This window comes from Anser anser (assembly GCF_964211835.1).
Source record: "Anser anser genome assembly, chromosome: 11".
NCBI lineage: Eukaryota > Metazoa > Chordata > Aves > Anseriformes > Anatidae > Anser > Anser anser.
In genome coordinates, this window is record NC_139732.1 from 20,128,026 (window position 1) to 20,142,714 (window position 14,689).

Below are 14,689 nucleotides of genomic sequence, written 5' to 3' on the forward strand. Positions count from 1 at the left end.
GCCCAGGTCCATTTTCTGGCTGGCTTAACTCCATTAAAGAGTTGAGTTTAGGGATGGGTAGAGTGGGTGCAAATGATAACTGTCTCTCTGATACACTTATTACTGTTTTTACTGATGTCGTGGTGAGGAGAGAATTGCAAATATAGAATGCAGCTGCAATCTAAACTGACCCTTTTTGTCATCACGTATAAGAAGTTTTACTATGGTTTGCCCTAATGACTAAGTTTTAGTAACTCATTCTGATTTTTCCATTAAAAGTGGATTAGAGGGTTGAGATATGCATGATATAATCTTGCTTTCCAGATTTTGGAAGTAAAAGAAACAAATATACAGCTCTATGTGGCTTTTTGCCCAGCAGATACTGTCGTACACTGGGATGTGAGGGGGTGTGTGTGTGCATATATACCTGTTTATATAAAACTGCATATGTTTTGTCTTTTTATACCTTAATAAAAAAATGAACTATCAAAAATATCTAACATAATACCTCATGCCATGATCATTGAGAAAATGTATTTAATGTCTAAGGCACTCTTGCCTTTAAAAAAAAAAGAAAAAGAAAAAAAAAAGCTCTTAACAGAGCATTAGAAGATATGTCAATTATACTACGATAGTTCCATACTTGTACTCTTTAAATGTGGTTGAAAAAAGTAAAGTAACAAATTCTAAGCAAATCTTCCCATGATTAGTATCAAATTTGGGAGTCTTTTTTTCCTTATACTCTACCCATTTCATTCTTCAGGGAATGTGGTATTTTCAAGTTACGAAAAGATATCCTGATGTGAATGTACATCTGTCATTTTCTTTTGCTTAGATTTAAAACCTGCTGTGACCCTAGTCCAAGTGAATGGGCTGGAAGTGGTAACCCTGGCAAGGTCTGTTACCACAGCACTGATGGGAGCTTTTTTTCTTACTCTGTTCACTGTGATAATGAACAACTTCCCTTCTTTTTTCTGTTTTTTCATACAGCTGGAAGTTGAGGTCACAGATTTAAGCGGAAAAGTCATTGATGGGCCAGTCCGCCTAGATATTTCCGTTATTGATCAGAATGATAACAAACCAATGTTCAAAGAAGGACCCTATGTTGGTCACGTCATGGAGGGATCCCCTACAGGTAAGTCCATGCCAATCATATCTCTACAGGCATACTGAAATGAAATCTGGATTCAAATACGTACAATTTTATGAATATTTAATAGTCATGGAAGCTTAATGTGGTGACGTGCTTTGCTTACTCTGAATGAGGATAGATATTCCCTTTCAATTCCTTGTATTGTATGTTGATAGGACTAGAACTAGATGTTAGACTTTGCCCATACTTTATTATTTATGTAGTTCCTAGAAATCATGTTGACTTTTTAGTGAGTTTAGCATTTTTGCATATATTTGCTATTGTTTGATCAACTGTAGCTGTGATCAAAAAAATTTCACATTTCATATAAAGTTTACTTTCGTTGTGACAAGTATGCAATGAACCAACAAGGCAACTTAGACTATTTTCTCATTCAAGCAAGGAACATGCTTCATATTTATAATTATGGCTGCCAATTGGAACATTATCTCTTTCCTACTGTAGTTCTCTAAGCACATTCTTGATTTACTTCAGATATTGATTGTTTACTAAGAATTCAAAAGAAACTTCCTTAGACTGTTCTACTTCCTATTCTCCTTGTGTTGTAAATAGTTTCATCATAAACTTAGGATATACTACTATCAATTTTCTCTGAAATTTCTAAGCTTAAATCATTCAGCAGTATGGAACAGTAGGACCATCTAAGCAGATCACTGGACCAACTTTACTTTCTCATTCACACTACAGCTTCTTTTTGTTATACCTACTTAAATAAACATTCCTAGACCACTGATGCAGGTGGTGTAGTTTTAGTAAATTCAAAGCCCCTAAATCCAGTGTTTCAGCAACAGAAAATGGTGTGAAACAGCTCAAACTCTGCAGAGTTTGAAGCCTTAAAAGTATGAGCTGAGTGCTTCTGCAAGTCTTCCAGTAGCCTCGTTTCTCTGCATCAAAGCAGAAGCTTATTCCTCTTATCTACTAGGCGCCCTTCTCAGACAATATGTTTTGTAATATTTAGCTGTGACTTAATTCCAGGCTATGGAGTGATATTTGATTGGTGTTGGCTGTATGTTCTTTCTTTTCTCAACCTATATACCAAACTTCTTTTCACTGCCAAGGGTTTTTTTTTTTTTTTTAATTGGCAGTTCTATTTTTATTCATCAAAAATTCTTGCTTTTTTTTTGATATTTGTCCATGTAGCATTTGACATGATCATTGTCTTACCAATTAATCAAAGTTTAAATAATTTTGCTCAACTTCATCTTTTTGTTATCCTCTCCCTCTTTCCCCCAAGTATTCATCCTGTTAAACTTCATAAGCTCATTGTGCGTTGTTGCTTTTTTTTGTGTGTGTGTGTGTGTTGGGAACACCAATATTTGTAAAATTATTTTGTGCAAAAATGAACCTGTGGAATCAGTGTCAGCAAGAATCTGTCATAGCTCTGTACACAGATGGCATCTGCTCAACAACAATTTTACGTTGTTTACATCTGTTTTCCATTCTTCTTCAAACTTTATGGCATGTATCTTAAATTTATTCATCAGGTTCTGCTGTTGTGTTGCTCCCAATCAATAGTTCCACTGCACAGCTTGATAGAAATCTTTATGTGCATGCGTTTGCATGTATGATTCCTGATTCCTTCTTACTGTATTAATATTGTATTGCTCTGTTTCTTCTCTGAAGTTCCAAAAGAAAGGGTTTGCGTTCTATGCATAACCTGATTTCCTATCACAGCCATCTTTTTTCCAGCTATAAATCATTGAAAAGTTTTTTTTTTTTTTTTTTTTCCCTGAAAAATCACTCATAAGTGTCTTGGATCTATATTCAGGATCACTGGGTCAAGTAAGTGTCCATGGGTTCCAATAATTCAGTGATTAGAGATACGTAATTATATAGGCAAAGATACAGGCTGTGAAACTTGTCTGAAAGATTTTGAAGCCTTGGTAAGAGATTCAGATGAGATTTAGGGATTATTTTGCTTTAAGTCATTCATTGCTGGGTTCCTGTGTGTTTCCCTGTGGGGCCATAATTTTAGCATTCACAAATCCTGGAATTTTCTAGTGGCTTTCCATATATTTATTTCCATGTATTTTATTTTTATTAAAATTAAACATATACATTGTTTATCACTCACTAGAAATATTTACTGGAAATATTGGAGAACTACTAATAAATTAATTTTGGAGAGAGTTAGTATGGCAAATTTAAATTTATAAATCTTCATTTTAATATTCAAATTAAGCTTTATGTTGGACTTCCTTCTTGTTGCTGTAAGACATGTTATATCTTTTTGTTTCCTGAAATACCATTTCTCCTTAGTTATTTGAAAGTTTAGTTCCTTAATTATGGAAAGACACAAACTTGTTTTTGCAGTGATCACTATATCAATAGTAATGCTAAAGTGATGACTGTCTCAGTTTTTCTGAAGAATCATACGTTATCTTGTACAAGCTTACAATTCTCTAATTTAAATTTATAGGAGTATAGTGAAATGTGCTATGCCCCTTTTAAGAATCTTCTTTTTTTTTTTGCTGACACTGAAGCTAGTTACTAGTAGAAAAATCAAAAGAACACATGGAAACACTGTAATTTTTGTTTTCTTTAATTATTTATAAATTAAATGAACTTTGCGTGTTGACCCAGTGAGGATGTGTTTTGATGGTGTTTTAAGACATTATCTGTATTGCTAAGGCCGTGCTTTTGTTTTGATTCACCTTTTGTTTGTGTGATTTTTGAACTGACAGTAATCATCACTGGTTATTTTGACAGTTAGGATTTATATGTCATCACTTTATGGAAGATGCAAATGCCTGGGCATAGAGAATACAAAATGTTATATGCATTACATGAAAAAAAAAAAAACTCAATTTCAAGCTAGGGCTTGCCACACCTTATAACTTATTTTCTGATTAACGTAGTTGAATGGTAGGTGATATAGTAATATATTTCTTTATTTAAATATCTTTCATAGAGTGATTTCATGATATAGTTAGTTATGGGCAATCAGTTTTCATGGACAAGTGTGAAATTCCTGTAAATACCTTAGTCACGTTCTAACAAATGTACACTCAAATATATGTTTAAATTTACTAAAGACAGTTTTAGATTTTTATTAAGAGATCCTTTTCCTGAACAATCAGCAAAGTTGACGGCTATGCATTTTTGGGGTGAAAAAAAAAAAAAGAAAAAGCTACTAGAGAAATAGGCTTTTTTTTCTATTTCTGTTGGTTACTGTATTCTCTAATTTCTAATTGGGTACTGAATTCATCGTATATTACATCAGGGAAATAATAGGTGAGCATGAATCATTGACAACTATGGTGTGTTTTTTACTGACGGTAACAGGTTTTGTGGTTACTGTACTGCTGATTTCTCACCTTTTTGTTTTCTAAGTTATGACCCAGTTTATTTCCTATTGATCTCTGGTCTATCAAGCTGCCAACTCTAGGGTCTGTGCCCTGCTGCAGACATACCTCAGTGAATTAATGAGTGACTTATTTTATGGATTACGTAGGCAGAAACATTTGGGTATGTCTCACTCCTTAAAGACTGAAAAGAGAAGGCTGGTTAAATGAACATGGCGGCCATCTCATTGCACTTGCTGGAGGCATTTAGCAGAAATTATTTTAAACACATTTGACATTATGGGACTTGTAACAATATGCTGCAAGCCCAACAGGGTAAAATCTTAACTGAAGTGGTTGGAAAAATTGCTCAAGAATTGCATTAAAAAAAAAGTTTTCAATGATGAACAATAGCCTGAATACATTGCATTCCAGCTGAAGAGCCCCAAAGCAGGACTGAAAGATGTCTACAAATAATTGCTGGAAATAAAGGAACGTTTAAAAACCTTCAAAGAGGCAAACAGAAGGAATAAAGAATAGTAGCCTAGAGGGATGTTCAGTATCACAAAAGAATTATTTGTAAAAATGGAAAAAGCATGAGGAAGGGTCTGTAGTACTGAGTAAGTACTGTTGACAGCTGTGGGTTGTTTAATAGAACATGGCTATGATTTGGATAAACGAAAACCGGTTCTTAAGATGGTGGCTTCTTATTGAGAGCAACCTGCCAGTATATTCTTTTGATAATTCAACTAAATGCAACAAGAAATTTAGTACACTTATGAATGGAAATGAGGTTGGATATAATAGATGAGAATCAAAAGATACCAGGAAAGGTAAACTCCAGGAAGGCTGCTGTAGCAAAATGGTGAGGATATATAACATAAGACCTCTTTCTTGGTCTCTTATGTGCCAGTAATCATCCTTAATACATTGCAGATACAGTAGCATTTTCTGGCGTGTGGTTTTTAATTCCTTGAAATGCCTTCTGTTTTATGAGGTAAGGTTACCAAAGCTTTAAAATGACAAATTGTGTTGAATTTGGTGAGCTCTCCAGGACCACTTCTTTCTTGTGATGTGTAAATGCAATAATACTGGGGGGAAACCCACAGGAATGCTTTTAAGAACTTTCACAAAGAGCCATCAGAAGAGAAGAGTAAAGCAAAAAAGTCTTTTTGTCTTAAGTAACATCTGAAGTTCTCCAGTGGCTTCTGATTCCATCTGCATTAGTTTAAGATGGTATTTCTCCTTAGTTCAAACATTTTTGTCAGAAAAGTTACCAAATTGTGCATATGCATACACTTATTTGTGTGGTTTTATACACATTGTAACCATTTTGAAAATAAAGATGATGCTCTTTCTGTAAGACTAAAATGGAGGGGTAGTTCAGGATATCAAACCTTAAATAGCATAAAAACAAAAATGATGTAAATATCAACATCTCATTAAAACAAGAACTAAGCATCATTTGATGTTATAAGTCTGAAGAAGAATGTGGGTTGTATACATATATCATGCTGATGATTTGCACTTTGAATTTTACTCAGTGTATGACAGGGAGATTTGCAGAGGTTTGGAGAGTTCCACACAGAAAATCTGCAGTCGATTTAAAGGAATGCAAAAATACTGTGTAAAACTATTTCGCCAAACAAAATGCTTTCCGCAGCACAGTATTCAGGAGCAAATACTTGAAAAGCAGTTTGAGTGAAGATAGAGTTCATGACCATAATGAGAATAAAATATAGAATGTTTGAATAAGAATTGCAGGAAATGTAATCAAAGGAAAGAGGCACATTTTGATACATCTGGAAGTGTAGTTCTAAGTAAAGGCATGTGCTTGAAGTACTGCTGACACTAACGATGATCTTAAAAAAATGAAAAAGTGAGTTCAAGACAAAGCAAAAATGGTTTAGTGCTTACAGCGTATAAGGAGAATCAAATAATTGCAATCACTTATTGATATTTCTTTTGATATGAGGAACTGTGATAAACTCTTTAGGGTATGCAGCTACAAAAAATTCTACCGTGTTTACCAAGGCAAATACCAAACATACATTTAATTTTTGTGCGATGGAGGCTTGCATACATCTCTTGTAGAACTACTTTGTGTGGTATGGGAATATTGATGCATTTTAGTACTAAAATGTAAATTATTATTGGCTCTTATTGTGATTTTTATTTATAGGATTCTCACCATACCATAAATTAAATCTTTAATAGCCTGCCTACTAGACCATGTCTTGGTCTCAATGGGGTGGGCATGATCTGCTAGCCCTGAAGAAAGTACTTCTCTAACTGTGTATTTATTGTACTGGCTTGATCCAAATTACTTTTTTTTTTTTTCCCTCCCAAGGTAAGCAAAAGAAGTTTCCATCTTTTTTTTATTATTTTATTTATTTTTTTTATATGTTCATTTAGGGGAGAAAAAAAAATACTGCGGGGAAAAGCTTGTAAAGGTATGGTTTAGCTTTAGATCCTGTGTGTAACCTAAAGCTAAAAAATGATTCAGTGGTACATATTCTGAAAAAAAAGGTTGACCTTGAGCCACTTTGGCCTTGCCTCTGATTAACAGAACTGTTGCAAACATGAGTGTACATTGCAACCCCACTTATGGGTGGTGCTTTAGCAGGTTCTGAAGACCTATCAATTCAATCTCATTTTCTGCCTGCTAGCTTCTAAAGGTATATAATGTCTGAGCTCATTATTTCATTTTAAAATATTCATAATTTTGAATATTAATAAATAAAATCAGCAGTAGAGAACTTAGAGGTGTATATATAGATCTGAGCTGCAAAGCTGGAATGTCTCAGAAAAATCCACCTCAAAATTATTTCCAAGTTAAATACTTGAACTTGAGCTTTTTTGATTCAGAGCAATGTCTCTTGCAGCAATACTTTGATTTTAGTGGAGGTTTGAAATGTCACACAGTTAATTGTGAAACTTATTCCTATGAGCTGTTGGAGAAAACAAAAGTATAAATTGGTTCAAGGAATTTGATTCATCCAGGGCGAAAAACTTCCTAAATGGCTTAGTTATTCTGTATTATAGTATTTAATTAGATTCTGGCCTAGGAAGCCTCTGAGTTAAAGGAAACAGAAGAATATAGAAAAATCTATCTTTAGAGATACAAACTGCTATGCTGAGTTACATCTAAAGCCTAGCATCCCATCTCCCTCAGTAGATGATTATGGGAAAAGTATGTGAAAGAGGATTGTATGTTCTGTGAACTAATGTGAGTAGTTTTACGCATACTTTAAAGGTTTACCACAAATTTCTAGCAATCTTTTCTTAGGATTAACTACTTGCATTTCAATAAAAATGTACTTGCATCTTTGAAGCTTTTTGTAATCTAGCCTGTAAATGTAATGGACATAAACTAGTTAGACATATCTGTAATGCTAATTATACACAGATGCTTTGTATATACCAGTAGGAATTTGTTCCCAAGTCTGTGGTGTAAAATATGGCTGTACATTAATATTGGTGTTATGTATATGTATTTTTGTGGACATATACTTATTTTTAAAATATGTCATTACAGATAGACATGTACATATATGAATACTCCACTTATTTGATCTTTTAGTGGGGCTTAGGGATCCTGGCATTCTAGTTATTGTCTATGTATAAAAATGTCTATATACAAAGAAAACAAAAGATGTTCTGTATCTATAAATAATGTGTAGTTGTACTGTGGCAGAGAAGGATGTACATCTAAACTAACTCCCCTGTGTGTTTTTTGGAAGAAGTTGAGAGGATCAACCCATTAAAGTATTATCTATTAATTAACAGGTTGCCCAGCAGTGCCAGTGTGGTTAAACCAGCACCTTCTGAGTAAGTTTAAATAATCTCAAGTGTAGCAATTAGCAGTTCACTCAAACTGAGTGTCTGGTGTGAGTGTCTGGAAGCAGGAGTCTGCAGTTCACTCCAGGGTTCAATTATTCTTGTCTTCCGGCAGAAATAGGTGAGAGTCAGAAAAGGCTCCAAATCACCTTGGCTGCGCAAGCCACAGTGACTGCCATTGTTTGTAAGGACCAGAAATGAGCTACTCCCCTTCTTCAGCCCCAGACAGAAAATTCCCTTTAACTTTTTGTTTTTATGCACAACTGATTTGTTCACTGTCTCTCCTGCTAAAGTGACCTTGGTGAAAGCTTTCCTCTAGTGATGCAATGACATACCAAAAATTACTCTTACAGCCAGATCAGCATTAGTGCCTGATGCTAAAGGTTATAAATGCATTATGGTCTCTTTTCATTGGACATTTTACATAGTAAAATAGTCCCTGTAATATACTGGCAGGCACATAACAATGAAAGCGAAGATGGTTAGCTATCTCGGCTCTTTTTGTGTTATAACCTAGGTTCTTTAAATAAAAATAAGCATGTTTCTTAAATAACCTGTGTGTTATTTAAGTGCTGGAGTCCTTTTTGGTTACTGAAAAACTAGGTCTCAAATGTATTAGTGTAATTCAATTTGCAATTCTTTGCAAAGGGAAATTTATGCATTAGTAAAGTTTCCCCTGGCTCTTGCATCTGCTAATGTATCCCTCTCAGAAGAGGAAAGGGTGGGTTTGAAAGGTTTAAGCAGCTTGGGCGCCTGAGATGACCTTATCCTTAGAATCAACTGAAAGGTACAGTACTGCCAGGAAAATATATCTGAAAAAAAAAAAAAAAAAAAATACACAGCTCTGTGGCATACTGGAGAGGAGAATGATGCCACAGCTCTCTTGATAGGCTTTACTAGTGGTATAAAACCTCAGTTTGTGTTGATACAGTTCTAAAGCACCATTTCTGGATATTGCCCATCACACATTCGCAGGCCAGCAGCCCTGCAGGTGATGTGGTGAGTTGTGCTTTAAGTCAGTGGACTGTCAGTGGCCACACTGCTGTATTTTGTTCAAGCCCTTTGAGGTGTGTGAAAAGGGTGTTAAATCTTCGCAGCTTGCAATCATGTGCCATAAAATTGTTATATGATTTGGAGACTGATGGCAGTAGATACACTAGCTGAAGCCCTACCCCCACTTCCCTGTCCTCTCACGCAGCTGGATGTAAATCCTGGAGTTGTGTTACCAGGTTTTATAACAATGGGGCATCATTTCCTTTGACAGTAATGCCATGGTGCGGCCACTACTCCAAGTGTTGAATGGAAAAAGGCTATAAATTGTCAGTGCAGGCAGGGTTTGATTGCCTTAGTATACAATGCCTGGAGCAGCCAATAGACAGATCCATACCACTTTTATTGTGAAAGAGTCACGTAGCTGAATAGAAAACATGAAATTGCAGGATGACAGGATTATTTATTGCCTTGCAGGTTAATTTGATTATTTTTCCTAGTATTATTTGAAAGATACTATCAGATCACATCTTTAAAAGAGAGAGGAGAGAGGTTCCCTACATTATAAACTGTTGGTTCTTTTTTTTTCCTTTTTTAACCTTTTTTTTTTTCACGTTTCTCCCTTAATTTCATACACCCTTGGGGGTATAAACTGCAGTCTGTATTCCCAAAAGGTCAAAGGACAGTTGTACACTAGTACAGACAATTGTGATATATGAAAAACAACTTTAGTAAGAGTGTTTGGACAGTATAAAGTACATAGAAAAAATTGTGATAGGTAATTAATTTTATAGTATAAGTTATTTTTCTTCATTGAAATATTCAAAATCGTTCTCTTACATATATCACACAACTTCCAAAAAAAAAAATAGATGGGAAAATACATTTATTATTAGAAATCAAGTACTGCTAGTAAGCACCACTAAAATTATTGAAATTAAGTAAGATAATATTTAAAAATAGTGTTTTTGTTCCCTGAGAATGTTTTGGTAAGGTTGCAAAGATTATTATTGGCTTTCTTGCTTTTAAAAAAAAAAAAAAAGAAAGAAAATCATGTTGCTGTCAGTATAAGATGTGCAAAGAGCACATGACTGAGTTAGAATCACACACAAGTGTGATAGATTGCAGGTGAAGTCTCAGAGCAGTGAAGATTCCTTGCTTTATATCCTTATTTGCTGGTATATATTGGAAGCTTCCAGTAGAAATGTCTTTTAAATATGGATCTGAGAAAATGTTACATATCCAAGGCAGTGATTTTTGGAATACACGGTGTAGCTCATCAGTGTTGTGATTCAAACACAAAGCAGTAAAACATGATGATCATTATTGCAATTGTTATCAGAAGGATATTTTACAGTTTTTACATAGTTCTAAGACTATTTTATAAAACTCTAAATCTAGAGGGTGGTGGTGGGGAAACAAACAAATTTTTAAGGATAACTTTTCAGTCAAGAACTTGAGTTTTAATTTCATCTGACATTTTAAGAAACACTAATTTCTGCAAGACCAAAACACAGGGGATTACTCTGAAGCTGTCTCAAAGCTAGGTACATAACCTAAGTATATTCACTTCAAGTAGCCAAGAACCAGTTGGATAGAAGGGACACATGGACACATTATAATTCAGAGTGTATTCACCATGGCTTACAAATGATTTTCAGGAGCACTTATGCTTAAAAAAAAAAAAAAGTGTGGTAGAGTTTTGAAACTTCATTTGTAGCAACTGCTACTGTGAAGGCAACTAAGATTTCTTCCATTGATCAGATGCCAGAAATAAAACTTTTGAAGCCACTGTTTATATATTATGTCTATTTTGTAATTATGAATTACTGGGATAACAGATGATGGTCTACTTGAAAAAAATCTTTTGAGAGTTTGAAATTTGGCTCTGTTCTGCAATTACTGTAAAAGCAAAAGTATTCGTTCTCCTTGAAGAAAATTGCATCAATGCATCTAAATTAATTCAACTTTATAATCATCTCAAAGCAATTGATAAGAAAATGTCAAAGTGGAACAATTTCACATGGTTGACTTTTAACACTATGAATTGTTTTTCTGATTTTCTTTATATAAAAATTCTGGAGAAACTGACCTAATCTTTCAAAATGTCTCAGTAGTAACAGCATAGCAACAAAGCTACGTGTTTCAGTACAATAATAGCTCTAATAAGTTTTCTTCACGTTTGCTAGGAGCAAAAATGCTAAGAGCATTGGTTTTGATTCTTACTACCATTATGTCTCTATAACACTATAATTCAAGTCACAGTGTAAGAAAAGTAAGAACTATGGAATAGTTCATGTAGTCTTCACATCCATTAACTTACCTGACAATGTTCTGATATACCTGTTACTTCCTGAAGAAACCAGCTACCTAACCAGTTCTGGTTTAGGTAGACCTGTTGCTAAGATTGTTACAATCTTGTTCTAAAATTATTAATTCCCTTCCTAGTATTGGCCAAAAGTATATGGAGCTTTATTACCTGGAATTGTGTACCCCATCCCAGTAAATAACTCAGAAGATGGGATGCACAATTGTAACAATAGTCAACTGGTCGTGTCAGTACAGCAGGGTTGAGCACCTACTTTCCAAAGTTTTCAGGAATAGATATCAGCTCTCTTTTAGCTCAGGACACAAATCACCTATCAAATTCTTTTCAGCAGAGATAAAAATGGTAATATATATATTAATAATTTTAGTTTTATTAATTACACATGCCAACAGTATTTCTTGGCCTCACTGCTTTAGGCCTTAATAGGCCAGATTTTACTTGATCTCGCAGAGGGAGGTAAGGCATACTTCCCCTGGCTGGGGGTATGGAGGAGGTGTGTTGATGTGGGACAAGGACAAAAGCAAACAAAAACCCAACCCTGCAAATTCAGTTTGTCAAACGTGTTTTAATCTTCTCAAATGAAGATACACTGATCTGTTGTGCAAAGCTGTAATCTATCATCTGTGGTGCTAAACAGCTCCTCTGGGCGTTGAAACCATTGTGAGTGTCTCAGTATGTTTTTACAATCAAAATTCCATGACACTTGTTTAAAAAACATTCTTTTGAACAAACATTCTCTTTTACGTCAACAATTATAGAAATAGTCTCTTTCTTTAAAGCAGCTTCTAATTTTGAAGATGTAGTCATTTGAATATTCCTTATCTGTCATTTCTTGACATCAGTGCTGTGCTACTGCGGTGTATCTGAGAAGTTTGGGAGGCATCTGAGACATTTAGGTTAAAGGGAGTGCTAATGAAAGATCTCTTAGTGTTCTCCTGTCAAATGACAATTCTTTCTGTCTGCTGAAATCTGGTATTGTTAAATCAATGGGTGTAGGAATGTCAATTAAATTGATGCTGGCTTCTTATTACTACAAAACAGCATACTAAAAATACCAGAGTCTTTGGAGATGAAATTTGCAGCCATATCTATTTAGCATGGCAAAAATCATTATTGATACATTATCACACCTCTGTTTGATTCAGAATATGGCGATAATGTAAGCCTGAATCTGTTAATAAAATATACAGAAATTTCAGAGGGGCAAGTGTCTGAGTTGGATTCTGTCCTGGACTTTTCTTCAGAAACTAAATTCACTTACCTGCATTTTATTTCATATTATGTTGCACGAACCACTAATTAACGTCATTGATCTTGTAGTTTGAATTGTTTAACACCTGCAGAACCCTTTCTGGGAAGCTTCATAACTAAGTATTGCTACCCAAAGCTCTTGTAGTAAATTCTCGGATTCAGCACCTAGGTAGCACTTTTACTTTTTGAAAAGTTCTCCTTTGGGGTACAGCACCAATTATAAAAGTGCAATCACAGCAGTTGCATGATACTGAAATAAAACTTATGCAATAGCATATAATAGCAAATCAAACTATTAAACAATATACAGTTCCTTTCTATATGCAAGATTAGGTTCTTACTCCCACAGGCTATGTAAGTGCTACACTCGGAAGAATTGTAAACGTTTGCAGGATTGGGCTGGTTTTGAGAGCCCTGGAATGCAGCCAGGGAGAACAAGACAGGGAAACATCCCGCTGATCTGTTTGAAATGAACTTGCTTTGGATTCTTACAATAAGAGACTGCATATCAACTCCTTAAACTGAGGAAAAAATGTTATCCAGCTACTTGGTGACCAGGATCTGTATTATACTCAGATGTCATAGCGTTGGTAGCAGCAGCTAAATAAAAGCAATTTAAGATTTTCATCTGTCAAAGCCTGCAGTAGTCAAATAACTTTGAGGACTGTTCATCCAAATCTTATTGCAGAGAAATCTGAATAACCCCAAAGTCACTATGAGAATTTCTGGTAACTTAAGAGTGGTCAGATTTCGAAGGAGTAGCCATAAAAAAAAAAAAAAAAAAAAAAGTTTAGCAAGCAAAGTTTACGATGGAGTTAAAAAAGTTATGATGGGTGGTACTGTTCTTGTTATGGCAACTTTCTTTACGTGATGGAAGAAGAGGTCCCCAAATCTGAGAACACGACTTGGCATAGGAGCTCAGTATCCAACTTCAGCTGAGACACCATAGCTATAGAAAACAAAAGCAATAGAAGCGCATCAGCATGTTTTAGCAGACAGTGTAATGGAACATGAAATTGCATATATTGCTGTTTGGACACGCTTGCAAACACTACTTTGCAAACTCTTGTTTTTTAATTTAAATGGCTTTGCCTTCTGATTTTTAAGCTTAACTCTATCATAGTTCCCGTTAACATAAATCTACAGTATTCAAAATCATAAGACAAAAAGATAGGCATACCTGTTGGGCTGCTTGTAATCGTGCTTATTTGGCAGTTTAATTCTGGGAGGTTACACTTTCAACAGGTTTTGTATGTGCTGCAGGCTTACTAAATAAGAACTGAAGAGTTGAAAATTGATCTATTTTTCTTAGCCAGGGAAAAAACGTTAATAGTATAGCTTTTCCTTTCCAATTTCATATTTTGAAGGCTTGCCTTTGTTAGTTAAGATAATGTAGTTTATCCATCCTTTGGGCTCTTATTTTCTCATTACTACAGCTGTATCCAAGAAGCGAAGGTTGAAATTGTGAGCTTCAGGCTTCATTGCAATTGAATAAAGTTTTAACACTTTTTTTTTTTTCCTTCAAACTGAATAATCCTTTTGGAAGTAACCAAAACTTTTAGTTTTCCACTCTTACTGGTTTCTAGCTTACAATTTGATTGTCAGTTTATTTACAAATAGCTACTTATAACTTGTAAGTGCAGTGAAAGGACATCAAAATTTAGAATGCTTTCCTCAATTCCTATATAGATTAAAACAGCAATTACAGTATTAGCAGCATACCCTTCTAAATAGCATGAACAGGTAAGTCCATGCTATTTGAAGAAGCCCCTGCACAGAGGCGTTCAGAGCTGCTTGTTATACCAGCTCCTGCTATGCACTGCAATGTGGGAAACTGTTTGCCAAGAAACCTTTGCTCTGTGT

The 14,689-nt window shown here is 34.8% G+C and overlaps 1 protein-coding gene across 8 annotated transcripts in view; it reads left to right on the plus strand.

Moving 5' to 3' along the window:
* The window catches only part of CDH13 (cadherin 13), a 493,014-nt gene that overhangs the window by 290,470 nt on the left and 187,855 nt on the right, over positions 1-14,689 (plus strand). For all 8 annotated transcript variants that reach the window (XR_014588949.1, XR_014588950.1, XR_014588951.1 and 5 more), the window contains one exon: positions 970-1,114. Coding sequence is in view for 5 of the 8 variants with exons in the window: in XM_083851524.1 (XP_083707650.1) it covers positions 970-1,114 (145 nt within the window). In the remaining 3 variants the exon portion in view is untranslated. The remainder of the gene's footprint in view (positions 1-969; positions 1,115-14,689) is intronic.